Genomic DNA, 14,146 nt, shown 5'->3' on the forward strand with positions numbered 1-14,146 from the left:
ACAGAGAGTTCCAAATGAGTTGCAGATAATTAGCATTTGTTCAGCTAGTAAGTTTTGTTGTAATTATCAGCTACAACATTGCAATTTCAGTTACACTAGATGATTTCACGTTTTTAAACTTTAAGATATTTGGAAAGGCACCTCAAATGCCAATTGTGGATAGGAAGAATTCAACTAAATTCACATTTTTCTTTAGAAAATTACCTCTCAGAACTTTGTTGTAATGTGACTTTTGTTTTATTTCTGCGCCAATGTGTTGTGAGGGGGAAAAGAACTGTGTGGTGCCATCATGCAGTAACATGAGAGCTGTATATAGGCCTGAATGCTTTTGATATCTTGGTAAACAGTGTAGATGGAGTGGAAAGTCCTATTTGTTTAAAAGATGAGCTGCTGCTTGAAAGGTTGTGCTTGTCTACCGTACAATAGCAGGCCATTGAGCACAGTCGGCGGATGGGGTGATGACTTAGCACCATGGTGCCTGAGTGACTTTGTTGCCATGTGAGCACAACAGGGTTGGGGTCATAATCAGTGGTCCCTGGGAGCTGTCTCATAATGATAACATCAGATTAGTGTGCCGTATGTAGTCTTGGAAGTAAATGCTCGGCCACTTCCGTCGAGGAAAAACAACGTGGCAGCATCCTGCAAGCGCCGCAGGTGGGGGTGATAACATTGTGCTCCCCGGCTACATTGTGTGTATTGTATTGGACTTGGAGAAATAATAGATGTTTTGAAATAGCCCTCCTGTAACAGTCGTTTCCAGAAACCCCCAGCTATTTCTTCATCAACTCATGAATTATGCAGCAAGCATATAGACGGCGACCTCTGACCATGATTCTCTAATAGCTTCTGTTATTTGAACTAAAACATTTTTGATGTCAAACCTATTGCAAAAAGCACAGTGGTAAGAGACTCCCGCCCTCAGGCGCTTTGTTTAGGCTGTCATGGCTCCATAGTTCCAAAATAGCTGACATTTCTTCTTGCGGTTTTATAGTTAATTCATTAACTGCACTTCCACACCTTTTTAATGTACTGCTGCAGCAAAGCTGCTGACTTCCTTGGGTTTCCGTTTGCTGATTTCAGTCATCTTTCATGTCAAGACACACAGGCTCGCTTTGTTCTGGCTATCACATTTTTATCAAGACTATGCTGACTTTTATACTCCGTTGTTCACATAACATTCATACAGTCTAATTTGTGGTTAAAATGATTCAGGTTGGAAGAAAAAATATAAAAATATATATTTATAATGAGGATGATGGGTATTTCATTTTCACCAAGTCAAATGAGATTTTGGTGATTGTTTGTCCCTTTTTAATTCTAAAGGTAATTAACCTTTTTAGTAGCTGTATTTGTCAAACCTGTTTCCTACATCATATTGATGTATCGTTGTCGTATAACATTTTATTACAAAAATACAGTAGTCTCATGCAACGGTAAAATGGTTCTTATTTATATCTCATTGGAAAACTCATCAGGCGCAGCTGGCTGGCTCTGTCTGTGACCATATCTGCTATTCCACATAGACGACAATATCCTCTGAACCTAACTCTCGTTTTTGTTTTGCTACTCACTCAAAAGCAGTATTAAAACTTGACGATACGTATCAGAGGAAGAACGTACATGTGTAGCGAAATCACAGGAGGGGATGAATGACTTAAGTTGCAAAGCATACCTGGCTTATAAGACATTCCCGGAGGGAAGAGAAAGCCTTGCTGGGCGGCGGCGGCTGCTGCCAGAGTGCGTTGGTCGTGTGGAAAAATGGGGATCATGAGCGGAGGCATGTGACCCTGGACCTGCTGAACAGATAGAGAGCGGAGATCAGAGAGAGGCCTAAGCGAAGGCATGGTACACAGAAACGCAGATTACGCTCAGGGTGGGGAGGGGGAATTCAGATCACAGGTCTCCCTAACACGTGCTGACAGGGGGCTCTATGGCAATGGCAGACTCTCGTGTCCTCTCACAAAACCTGGCAAATCTACGCCTGCTCGTACTCCAAACCACTGTTTCGCTTGAAGACATCAAAGACGGCACTTATTGTTCCAGCGCCAGCAAGTGGAAGTCACAGCATGACTGAAAGGGTCTTTATGACTTCAGCAGAGGAGTACGGTAAATGCTTCCACTAACTCCTGACTGTTACAACAGATATTCGGCAGGAGGAGGATTGTTCAACCCACTACACACCTCACATCATGTCTGTTGCTGGGAAAAAAAAAAAAAAGAATGACTGAACAATACAGCAGTGCCTTGAGACAAAAAAATGATTTGTTCTGTGACCAAGCTCGTAACCTCAAACACTCATATCTTTTCCCATTGAAATGAATGGAAATGTCATGAATCTATTGGAACCTTCTCCCAAAGCGACGGAAATTTCTGAGAAAAAAATGCACCCGACAATACTGTATTTTCTAAAAAACACAGAGTGCTAATATAATTAAATAGAATAGCTTGTATCTAGAAAAATATCACAACTCAAGGTACAGACATTTTTCAGCAACTACATAGGACTGCCATTTTGTGCCTGTTTGTTGCACTCTCACATTAAACCTTCATCAGCCACTCAATTGCTGACTTCCTTGTCCTAAAGGGAATATCAAAACAAACTCCCCACTTGTGTCAAGGGTGGGTGAGCAGCTTATGTCTCCGACGTGCTGTGCGGGGGGGTTGCACACATGTGGCAAAGTCCAATCTTACTGTCACTCCCCGCTTCATGATGATCTTTGACGGGGAACAGCACAGCTACCATGAGCATGTGAGGGTTAATCTAACATCGAGCAAGGCCGCCCCAGGGTAACCTACCGGGGAAATAGGTTAATAAAGGTCATCTCCTAAAATAAACACTTTACAGAATGTTTCACAATTCAACCCTCTTTAAAATCAACCTGCAATAAAAACGGGACTGGGTGCAATTACTGCCCCTGCATTGGGGCATGAAATCAGCCTGGTAAGAGCCTCACTTTTTCAGCTTCTAGATGCCTGACAGAGTAATGTGCCCACTTTCTCTCACACTTGCAACATACGAAAAAAAAAAACCCCATTGATTCAACCAGGGGTGCCAAGCTACACCAAAAACTAAACAAATAGGAAAAAAAGTCCAGACGATCTTTTAGTGAATTATAGAAATATATTGTACATAACAGCAATTATGTTAAACTGTGATTCTACAAAGTAAAAACCAAATGTCAGGCAGACGGTGACAAATAATTGCTTTATAGGGATTCGCTACTCTGTGTTTTTGAGCTGAAAGGTTGAGCAATGGATCTTGGCTTCACTTGTATGGAACATATGGAAAAACACAATCATTAATGTCAGAACATAACATGAGTCAAGCGACGGTACACAGCTTTTCTGTGTGTGGCTATTTGGACAGTAAAACCAGATGGGCTCTCCTCCTGAAGATGAGTGTGACTATACTGGTACTGCAGATGCATATAGAAATAATTTTCTATTTCTATTTACTGTCTCAGTTTTCTCTCGATTAAATTTAGATCATTGTATGTCTAGATCTTTGTAACCAGGTTTAAAATTAACTACAAAATGAAATTGAAATTTACAATTTAGACAAATTTAGATAAATTCATTGTTGCATTCCTTTCACACATTTGTAATTTATTCTATTTTGAATGGAATCACATACGCAATCTGAAAATACTTATAACAGATGCAAACAAAAAAAGAAAAATTAGGCCTTAGAACTTTAGATTTCTATAACGCTTAGAATAATTTGATACAACTTAATTGCAGATAGAAACATTAATGGGAAAACCCGACACCCACCCCCCACAACATTAACTATAAATGATATAATTTATTTTAGTATATCAACTTTTATTACCTTTAGCGTTTAAAATATGCCGCAACATTTACTGGATTTATCCAGCCAAAACTGAGTATAAATATGCACTGGTTGAGAAATAAACGCAGCGAGTTTGAATGGATGTGATTTGCAGTAATGAGCTTCAAGCATTAAAGTTTAATAAGCAGCAACTAATGTCAGAGCGAGGCGTATCAAATTGTGTGGTGCTTCAAGGTGGGAACAAATAGTGGAGCTTAGTTGGGCTGTCAATTAAGTGCTCGCATGTTGCAGGGATGTTTCAAGCATACTGTAATGCCGAGTGTATTTAAAGTAGGCAACAAGAAAGGAGAAGCACAGTTTGACATGCAAAAACATCTCAAGTGTGTCTATGTAGGGTAGAGCTAAATAATTTAAAAAATAATCTAATTGCATTTTCCCCCTCAGTATTGAGATCGTAGATATAGATACTATATTCCGTGTATCTACTGTAAATACATTATGCTGCCAGCGCTTCTTTGTCACAGCATGGCTAACAACTGGATAATGTAATTTCACACCATCTGCCTTCAGGCTTCATTAAAGAACCGTGAGTGGGCAATCTTATAAGGAACAGGTGCTATTGTTTGTCCCTCAAGACCTGGCACTAAGGATCTGACTCGGAATACTTGAAGAGGAGCATCTGTAGTGATCAGTCAGACAGACTTGGCTGAGGCCCTGCTCTCTGCCAGGCCGCGCTCCAGCAGAGGTTTTCGCCTCTTCGCAACATAGATCATCAATTCAGATGACCCGATGAAGTCTGTAGCGGACCAGCGCGCAAGCTGTTTGGCTTTGAGGGGAGAGTCTATTGAGTGTTTGATAAATAGAGTCCACTTGCAGTTGTAAAGCAAGGGAAACCATATTGAAACCTTCTGCAGTTGTTAGTATGCTTGTTCAGAATATAAGATGAATTATTATCTTTTTGATTGCTCCAGTCACAACTTTCCACAATTTGTCTTGTTTTGTGTCACCTGTTTCTGCCAAATGTAAGAGCAGTTTATTCATGTGGGTTGATTTCTACTGAACACTTTTTTGTGACTCAGTCCCATTTTCCCTATTGAAATGAATGGAAATGTCATTCATACATTGCAGCCTCCAAAAGCACCTGTTTGGTTTTTGCAGCAGCTTGTATGAAGCTTGCTGGTTATTAAAATTTTTGCTTGCAACACTAAGCTACAATTCCATTAAGAAACAGCTCATAACTCAAAAACTCACAAGTTGGTGCTATCAAATCAAAGAGTTGGCCTAATGTGAGCTATCAGCGCTTCCACATCGTGTGGAAAAGGTCAGATTTATTCATTTTCATTCATTGTCATTTATTTTTTAGATTTTTTCTGTAAACCTTTGTCATATGTATGAATGTGACTCGGCCGCTCGGTGGTGGATTGATGGATGGATGCATGGATGGACGCATGGATGGATGAATAGATGGATGGACGGATGAATAATTGTGACTCAGACACAGACTTGGGTCCAAAAATAAGAAAAAAATAACGTGACCAGAACATCTCTATTTTCGACCGTAACTTAACTTAAACTGTGAGGTGGGTTAGGTACCGCTGCCTTTTAGCAATTGTGAACTACAACAGCCAAGCAAGCATCTCCCAAACACAGACTGCAAAAACAGATGTACTTGGCATTACAACAGTGGCCTGGGCCTCCTGTCAGCACCTGTATTCTTCACTGTCTGATGAGGAAGCCTCTTCAAAACACCCACAGGGCCTTAGGACTCCCCCTCCTCCCACCCTTGAACATCCATGCACTGATCCATGCACAGGTTCGCTTCTGTGATGAGAACAGGGAGAGGCTGTTGCTTTTACTGTCACAATCTTTGAGCGTTGACAAGATAAAGAAGCGGTGAAAAAAAGACTTGCCTCTTTAACCGCCACGTTTCATGGTTATTGGCTTGAAAGGACTTTCTGTGTCTAATATCCCGATCCATTGCTACTTGACACCCTGAAGCACACCTCTCACACAGATACTCAGAATTAATCTGCCTCAAGCAGACTTTTAGAAAGTACTGCATTACAAGTTTTTTGTAAAAATGCTGGTTTAAAAATAAAGACAAGTATGTGTGTTATGAGAGGTGTGCAGGTGAAATGTAGATATGACTTCTTGTGTTTCATTGACGTCTCATGTTAATACATACATCCACAATTTATTAGCTGTCATATTGCCAGCTCTCACTTTCTTTTTTCACATATTTTACAGGAGGGGTACTCTGTAATTTTTGCCCAGCTGTTGCCGTAAGAAGTGAGAGATCACACTCCTTCCCCCCCGCTTGCCAGTGCGCTGCACATGAAACACTGTAAATGACAAGAAATCACCTTTTTGTGATCCACTTCAAAGGACAGAAGTTTTTTAACCCCATCGGTACCAGATTGTGTACAGTTAGACATTTAATGCCCACCCCTGGGTGTACAAAGTGCCCTGGTGGACACTGTATTGTACTGTGCCACACTCAGATTGGAAACGCTAACCCTCATCTTTCATCACTGAACTGAATGAGAATGATTTGAATCCATTCCAGCCTCGCAAAGAGTTTAAGCAAAGGAAAATATCATTCTATAATTTGTAATTTATAAAAACATATCGTAACATTACGGAATTAAAATGCGCATCATGAATAATTTGCTCTGATGTGTGCAACATGGCCACTGGGTGGCAGTTTAGTACAGCTATGCAAAAAAATGATTAGTTTCACTCGACAATTCTAAGTGACTCGGTAAGCTGCAGTATTCGTCGCAGAGGATAACAAATATACGTATGCGTGTGTTACATTATCGGTCAACATGTGTTGATGCACCATTTGTGTTTGAATATCCGTCGCTTAAAGCCATGTAACACCGCCCCATAAATCTTCTGGAAAAAACTTCGGTCAATCTTCTTTCACGGCACCACAGTAATTATGGCCAAAAAAGCCTTATTATATTTTCACTGAACAGTCTTTGCCCAGGTTTTTGTGTGACGTTGCACATCTGTTAGTCCTGAATTCATCATGTGTAGTATGTGCTGCTCAGGATAAAGAGCAGCAATTTTGAGTGTCATGTGGTCAGACCATCAAGAAGGAACAACCAATAGATGACTTCGTGTTCCACTAATTCCTTACACAGTGAAACAAGCCTTCTTGGGAAAACAGCCATTTCGGTAAGTCTGTATTACGTCGACAGGAGCCTGAAAGCTGGCTACACCAACCCACTGACCCGCCGCACACAACCCACCCTAAATCCTTCCACTCCTCCCCATCACACCACCTCACTTCATCACAATTCTCAGTATAGCTGTTGGCATATCGGCACTCTGGAAAAATACTTATTCCCCCTAAAAAAATCTATTCATCATGTCTGCATTCCGGTCTTTTATGTAGTGAAGGGAACACATTTCATCATACAAACACAATTAAAATTTCCTCACTAACACACATTTCCTGCATTTTACCCTTACAATACTGTATATTTCAACATTAAAAGTAAATGTAATGTTTGCAAAGGATATTTCATCTTCTGAATTAACACCTCTTCAGTGTCTCTATGAAATAAAGCTTTGCACGGAACACTCATATCCACAGGGACCCCCTCAAACGGCATTTCTAATGACGAGAAAGCGCGGGCAGACAAACAAAGCCACGAGTGGGTATGAGGCTTGCATCATTATACCACACATACAGCATCCACACTGTGTGGAAATGGGAATGTAAAACGGAGCGGACCACCATTGTCGGGCTGCAGGAAGGTCTTGAAAACATTTGTCTTGGATTACTTAGTTGCCAGTTAAGTAGCATCAACACGGGGATAATTGCCAACTACAGACTGTGACTAAAAGTAGGGTGTTGATGCTTTATGAGCCTTTCCATTTATCACCATTATGATTTTCACTCTTTATGTCCCTATGCCACATAAACGGTGAGGGTTCACTCTTTGTTGATCCTTGTGATTGACTGTAAGGCCTGAAAGCAAAGTGTCACAGGAGAATGTCATCTGTCCATTCATAAGTGATTCAGTGACTAAGACAAACTAAAGCCATATCATTCTTTTCCTACAGAAGACGTTTACCATTCACTGTGCTCCGTCGGGAATGCTTGGACTCGCCTACACCCTAAAAACAAGAAGCTCCTTTCTTACGTTGGCGATGGGCTGAATGCTTTGCTTTGCCACCCTCGACCCAATGAAAACACCCCCCCGCTCAAGCTGTCGAGACCCCCCCCACACACACACACACACACTATTAATGCAATGCTTTCTCCTTGTGAGTGTGGCCACCGCTAAAGACGATGTGCACGTAAAGCCAAGGCAAAGACAAAACCGTTTGCACAACATTAGCTGTAAAAACACTCTTTATGCATATCGGTAGGGGAAGCCAGATCAGCATCACACTACGAGATGTGTTCTCCCTCAACTGAGGACACTCCTCTCCTGCCTCAGTGTAGTGAAGCTCAAAAACAGGTGTCTCATTGTAATACTTGGAGGGAACATGAAGACTGTAAAGGGAATCGTACATTTTGTCTGTATATATTTGAAGATAATTGAAGAAAATATCTGAGACTGAGAACTGTGTAGGAGTGAATTGTGGAGTTATAACATTAAACTGTTTATCACCAATTCAGTTGTTCAAATTTTGGGGGGCTTCCAGCATTCGTCGCTCCATTCACACGATATAAAATGTTGAGTGCCTTCGTTCGCGTTATTGGTTATCTGTTGAGTTACAACTGTTACGTCGTCATTACTACAAGGCCCACTTCTACTATTATAGCTATGCGAGAATTTAAGAGTGGAGACGATTTTTCACTATGTTGTACCCTCAGTTGATATGATTTTTTTAATTATTAAAATTTGTCATTTAGAAGACATTTATACCAAACAAGGTCTGGTATTTAAGACTGATACTTCAAAAAGGCAATATAACCTCTAATGGAGGAGACTTGTCACTGTGTGAACGGAGGATTCAGAATCTAAATGCGCTTTCAAAACCCCTCAGGTGACTAACATTAAAATAGAGCCTCAAGTGTGAGCTCGCAGATCACACACACATTCACGTGTCACTCTTAATTATCGCTGCTAAAACTGCTGAGGTGTCTGAACACACAACAAAGCATACCTTTTATTGTGTAATTCCCAACAATAACGAGCGCTTGTTTAATTACCGTCTTGACTCAGGGGCTAAGGCGGAGCACAGCACTGAGAGTTATGTTGAGTTCAATAGCTTGTGTTCATTGCCACACCTTATCATGCATATTTATCGACTTTCACATTTCATGCTGGCAAATGTGAAGCATAGCCTCTTTTTGTTTCCCAGAAGACACAGAACATTTAAGCAGCACCGTCTGTTTAAGTTTGTGCAACAGGAATTAGTGTTAACTATTCCGCCTATTTACCAACACTCACTTAGCAAACACTGCTGAGATTGTATTCGCTCCACTTTTTTTTTTTGCGCATGATTAAATTTTAACAGTGTGGAGAAGGCTTTATTGTTCAATTTGCACACGACTATATAACATCAGCATTTTTTTCTGCTTCCAGACAAGAAGTCACATTTCATAACTAATTAAATGGAGCTCTCCCCTGCCAGTAGAGTCCACTAAAGGGAATTGTTTGTATCCAAGTGTCAATATATTAAATCACAGGGGCTAATGAGTCAGGTCATGGTTTTCTTTTATCTTCACTCTTGCATGTACACATCTTCATCAGCTAACAGTCTCCTTAAATGGGGGCTGAAGGGGATGGACTGAGCCGCCATGGGTGCATGCCAAATGTGGCTGACTGGGATGTGAATGCCCCCCTCCTCACAAACCCCCTTCCACACAGTCCTACTCGCAGGAGAACGTACATCATCAACACAAGTATGTTATCATTTCCCTGTGCTGTTATTCTCTTATTGTGATGCTTACTGTTCAAATCTAGCTTCACTAATTGGGGGACTTGCAAAAGTTTTTGGTATGTCTATTTTTCATCCCTCCAAGTCATTATGCTGGCAAGACAACAAAAGCATATGAGACCACACTCATACATTAACCCTACATTATTATGGAATTACTACGCCACCCTGTGATGATTTAAACTACCTGAACAGGTCCTCACCTTTTTTCCTATCATGGATGTAAATATCCCCTGCTGTTTACTTCCCCCATTAAAATTAGAATAACTTTCAAACAGTTTGCGTGGCCTGCACATCAATGCAACAGTCTATTTTTCCTTTAATCTGTGCTGGGGGGTTTTGTGTGTGAACATGACACACATTAAAACCTGTCTTTACGGGAATAAAAGCGCAAGAGGGTAAAGTTAGGATATGTGTGCAATATGAAAAAATTTCGCAACATGAGTTGACTTTGCTTTGCTTACAAAGTCTCTTCAGCTGTGGAACTTGTCACAGTTGGCACAATAAGGCCTAATTTCAAACCGGCGGTGTCATGTTTTTATTTTTACTTAGAAGGAGCCGTTGTATTTTTGGTTGTTGTGATTAAAACCATTCCACTGTTTCATGTGCTTTCTCCCGCCTGTTGGCGAAGATAAAGTTCAGCTTGACCTTTGAGCTACTATTTATTCTCTTGATGTTTGTATCAGTGTGTGGTGTCCCGTGTTGTCATTTCTGTGAATGTGCTTACAGCCCAGCAGAGGGGAACATAGTTAAATGTGTATTGGGGATGAGGCAAAACAAAATAGAGTAAGTGTAATTTGCTCGTTATTGTTGCAATTTTAGAACAACACAGTTAACTTCGGGATAAATCCCTCTTCTACTAATATATATGTTTATTTGTAACGTGTGACATTAAATCGTGTCAACAACTCTAGTCTAAATCAACTCCAAGCTAATCTCATGGTAGGATTGAATTAATGCCAAAAACAAGGATCGACTGACTGAAGAGGAAAAAATAACACACAAAGCTGTCAGTTGACATTTTCAATAAGCCCCTAACATTGCAATCGAAACATCTGCTATCTTTAAAACAAGTGACATTGTAATCCCGGAGGACAAAGCCTAAATCCCCCCTCGCTCTTGTAAGAAGAGCGAGTAAGGATGAAGAGAGCAGCCACTTGATTAAACTGCACGCAGCCTTGTTCTCAACCTCTTTAACTAAACCTAAAAGCGACTCACTTCTGTCAGATTCCCTTCGATCCACCGAAGAGGAAAAAAAGAAAAAAAAAATCCTTGAAAGAGAAAATGTAGCTTGTCAACAACAGTCTCAGGTTGCAGCACCCATGGTTATACTGTCTGGGCAGTTTACGATTTGCACTGATGTGATGGCTTGCCTCATCAATATGATGCCTCCAGCATGATGCATTATTTTAAGTTTCCTCCCTCAAGCCAAAACAGAAGGACGTTGATGGCCTTTGACGTCTTCAATAAAGTTTAATGCTCTCCAAGTGTGCAGCAGCGTAACTAAATCCCTCAACACCACTCATCACTCTGCTAAAGGTCTGTGCTTTACAGGCTGGAAGCGTGTTTAGATGATTAATTAAGTCTAAGGAGGCGGAGAGCGATAAGGATTTTTTAGTCTAATTCCGATATTGGGCAGAGTGAAATTTGACGGCCATTGTGAATGCATTGTGGAAAAAAAAGGAAAAAAGAAAAATATGTTTGTACCCCACCAAACATAAAACTCAAGAAAAACTCATTTTAAAAAAAATGTTTGAAAATGAAAAATGATTTTTTTTTTCTTCCAGAATTCTTATTTTTGTTTTCTGTTGCAATGTGTATGTCTTAAAAAATACAATATGAAATAAATGGCTGATTTTGCCGATTTTAAGGGCTAGAATCGTCCAATCGGTTGGCCCATAATTTCAAATGGCTTTTTTAATGAAAGCAGAATGGCCTGCTTTTGTTATCACCTCTTTTTGCTGATCTGTCACCACATTTGAGATATTTACCGGAACTGTGATTAAAAAAAAACACTTGGCTATAATCTAAGCAAAGAAAGAGTGAATGTAATGCAGTCAAAGAACCTGTGGCTCAAAACTGCTCTATCTGTTCAAGTGCTTGGAGATGAATATTTGGGATGAAATCCGTGCTCTCAAAGTGGCTTCAAGTGGAATTTTCAGGTGTGATTTACCTTTAACTACATGACTAGACTAAGTAGAGGCCACTAAAAGTGAGATGAATTAAGGATGCGCCCTCTCAAGTGGAGGGCCCTTTATGACAGCACTAATACCAATACTCACGAGTGTAGTATATAGTACTTCATTTGAGAGTGCTTCTAAGATTTTTTGGGTGTGTTTTGATTGCGCTTAGTGGGATGCGATGTAAGCCATTTTAGGCTGTAAAAATATTTGGTTAGGGTGTATGTCTCTCAATTGAATCTCAGCTTTCTCATATTCACCATGCTTGCATGTACAATTCTTTGTTGAATGTGCAATGCTTTTGAGGTGTACCCCGCCTCTCGCCCAAAGTCTGCTGGTGTAGGCTCCAGCTCACTGGCAATGCTAATTAGGACAAGCACTATAGAAGTGGCCGCTTATTAAGAAATTGTTGACCTTCCAAAGATGTGCCAATATGTTGCAACAAGAATGACAACAACACTTTTTCTTTCTTAGCATTTTTGAAAAGTTTCAGGCACTACATTGGTATGACTGAAAATACTCTAATATATAGGTCGGTCTTTTACTCTTTACAAGACAAAAGACCAATGTCGATTTATAATAAATCATAGAGTATAGTAACTTAGTATGTAGTTTGTCTGCAGCCTTTTCTTTGACTGTGCTCAAACGTCTCCTTCATAAATGCCTCAAGGCTGATGAACATTCAAGATACCACAAATATTGTGAATATTTAGAAGACTAACTTTGGCACAATTAAAGTGATGATTGAAAGGAGACACAAAAGTGGAGAAATGTGCACACATATCTTGCATGCTCTGCATCAGCCTCATTTAGCCAGGGAGGCTTGCAACCTTGACCACATCAAGCGATCGGCCCTGAGGCGCCGAGTACGCTCTGCATTCACCGCCAATGCCCTGCCTGGGTGGTCTTTAACTCCAGCAGTTCATTCTGTATCACATGAGGCATGCACAAAAGCTAACTGATAACTGTGAAGATGAAGGAATGGAAGAAAGAAACCATGCGGCAGAATGGCAATAAATCCTGTCTTCTGCCAAAGTGTGCCATGTCGGCCTTGTGAGACTTCCTGACTTTCAGAGGCATTTACCATCCCCTTTTATGTCGCCCACTTCCAGGGTCTGCTCCCATCTACTCATTAGATCCTGTTACATTCTTTCTGTTAATTAAGATGTGCTAATTATTCTCTCCTGTATTTCATTATTTCATGGCACCCCAAAACCCCACAGTTCACCCAATGATTAATGTGAATAAGTGTTAAGTGACTTAGATTATAATGAGGGTCCTACCGATATTGGGTTTTGGAGACTAATGCTAAATCTGATATACAAAAAATGTTCAAAATCATTTTTGTTTTGGTCACATATCACAACAATAAAGTTCAAAATTACATTGTTTTACAGTAATCTATTTTGTCCATTAGGATTTGTTTGACTTTACAGCAGACAGAAAAATTAGCTGCTTTTTTTGGGGAAGGGATGGGGCAATGTTTGAATGTCCTTATCTTTGTCTTGTGTTATAATGTAAAACCAGATTTCTAAGTGCTAATATGGATTGATTGAACTTGACCTTAATTATAATACACAAAATTTAAGGATAGATAATGTTACCACTAAATTTTGATTGGTTCAGATGTTTTTTGCATGGTGTCAAGCAAGTGGTCACAATGTGCATGTAGTTTGTGTGGAGAAGGCGAGAAGCATATGAAGGTGCTTTTTTTTTTTTTTAAATGGTCCATCAGTGCAGATGAATAACCTCCCTGTGTAGTTAGGGTTTCTGAGTACGTACTGACCTGAATCTGCTGCTGAAGAAGGTTGATCTTGTGCTGCTGCTGCAGAAGCTGCTGCTGTTGTCTGGCAATCTGTTTAGAAAGCAGAAATGAGATGAGAAATGCATAAAGAATCAGGTGAAAGACATTAAGGTGCACTCACAAGTTTACTATAGATACATATATATTAGTGTTGAGCTATACTTGATACTTTAAGAATCAGAATAGGGCAAATACAAAAAAAACCGTATTTTACCAAATATTTTTCTTGTAAGTAAGATGCTGGTTTTATACAGCTATTAAATCATAAATATGTAGTGAAGTGTTAACCGCATTGTCAAAGTAGTGGCAGCGCATCCTAAATGATTTAAGGGACAGACAAACCAAGGTCCCTCTAGCAATGTACGAGTGACAATCAGCCACACAGTAATCCATCTCATTCCAGCAGTCTCCTTCCCTACATGCCTGCTTGATTGAGCATGACAACCTAGTTTTAAGTGTCAT

The 14,146-nt window shown here is 40.1% G+C and overlaps 1 protein-coding gene across 4 annotated transcripts in view; it reads right to left on the reverse strand.

Moving 5' to 3' along the window:
• Positions 1 to 14,146, reverse strand: part of sox6 (SRY-box transcription factor 6) — a 122,956-nt gene that overhangs the window by 39,276 nt on the left and 69,534 nt on the right. For 3 of the 4 annotated variants that reach the window (XM_037248514.1, XM_037248517.1, XM_037248516.1), the window contains 2 exons: positions 13,667 to 13,735; positions 1,673 to 1,796 (listed from right to left, as the gene is read on the reverse strand). In XM_037248514.1, coding sequence (XP_037104409.1) covers positions 1,673 to 1,796; positions 13,667 to 13,735 — 193 coding nt within the window. The remainder of the gene's footprint in view (positions 1 to 1,672; positions 1,797 to 13,666; positions 13,736 to 14,146) is intronic. The other variant, XM_037248515.1, reaches the window with a different exon arrangement.

Source organism: Syngnathus acus, chromosome 3 (assembly GCF_901709675.1).
Source record: "Syngnathus acus chromosome 3, fSynAcu1.2, whole genome shotgun sequence".
Classification (NCBI taxonomy): Eukaryota; Metazoa; Chordata; class Actinopteri; order Syngnathiformes; family Syngnathidae; genus Syngnathus; species Syngnathus acus.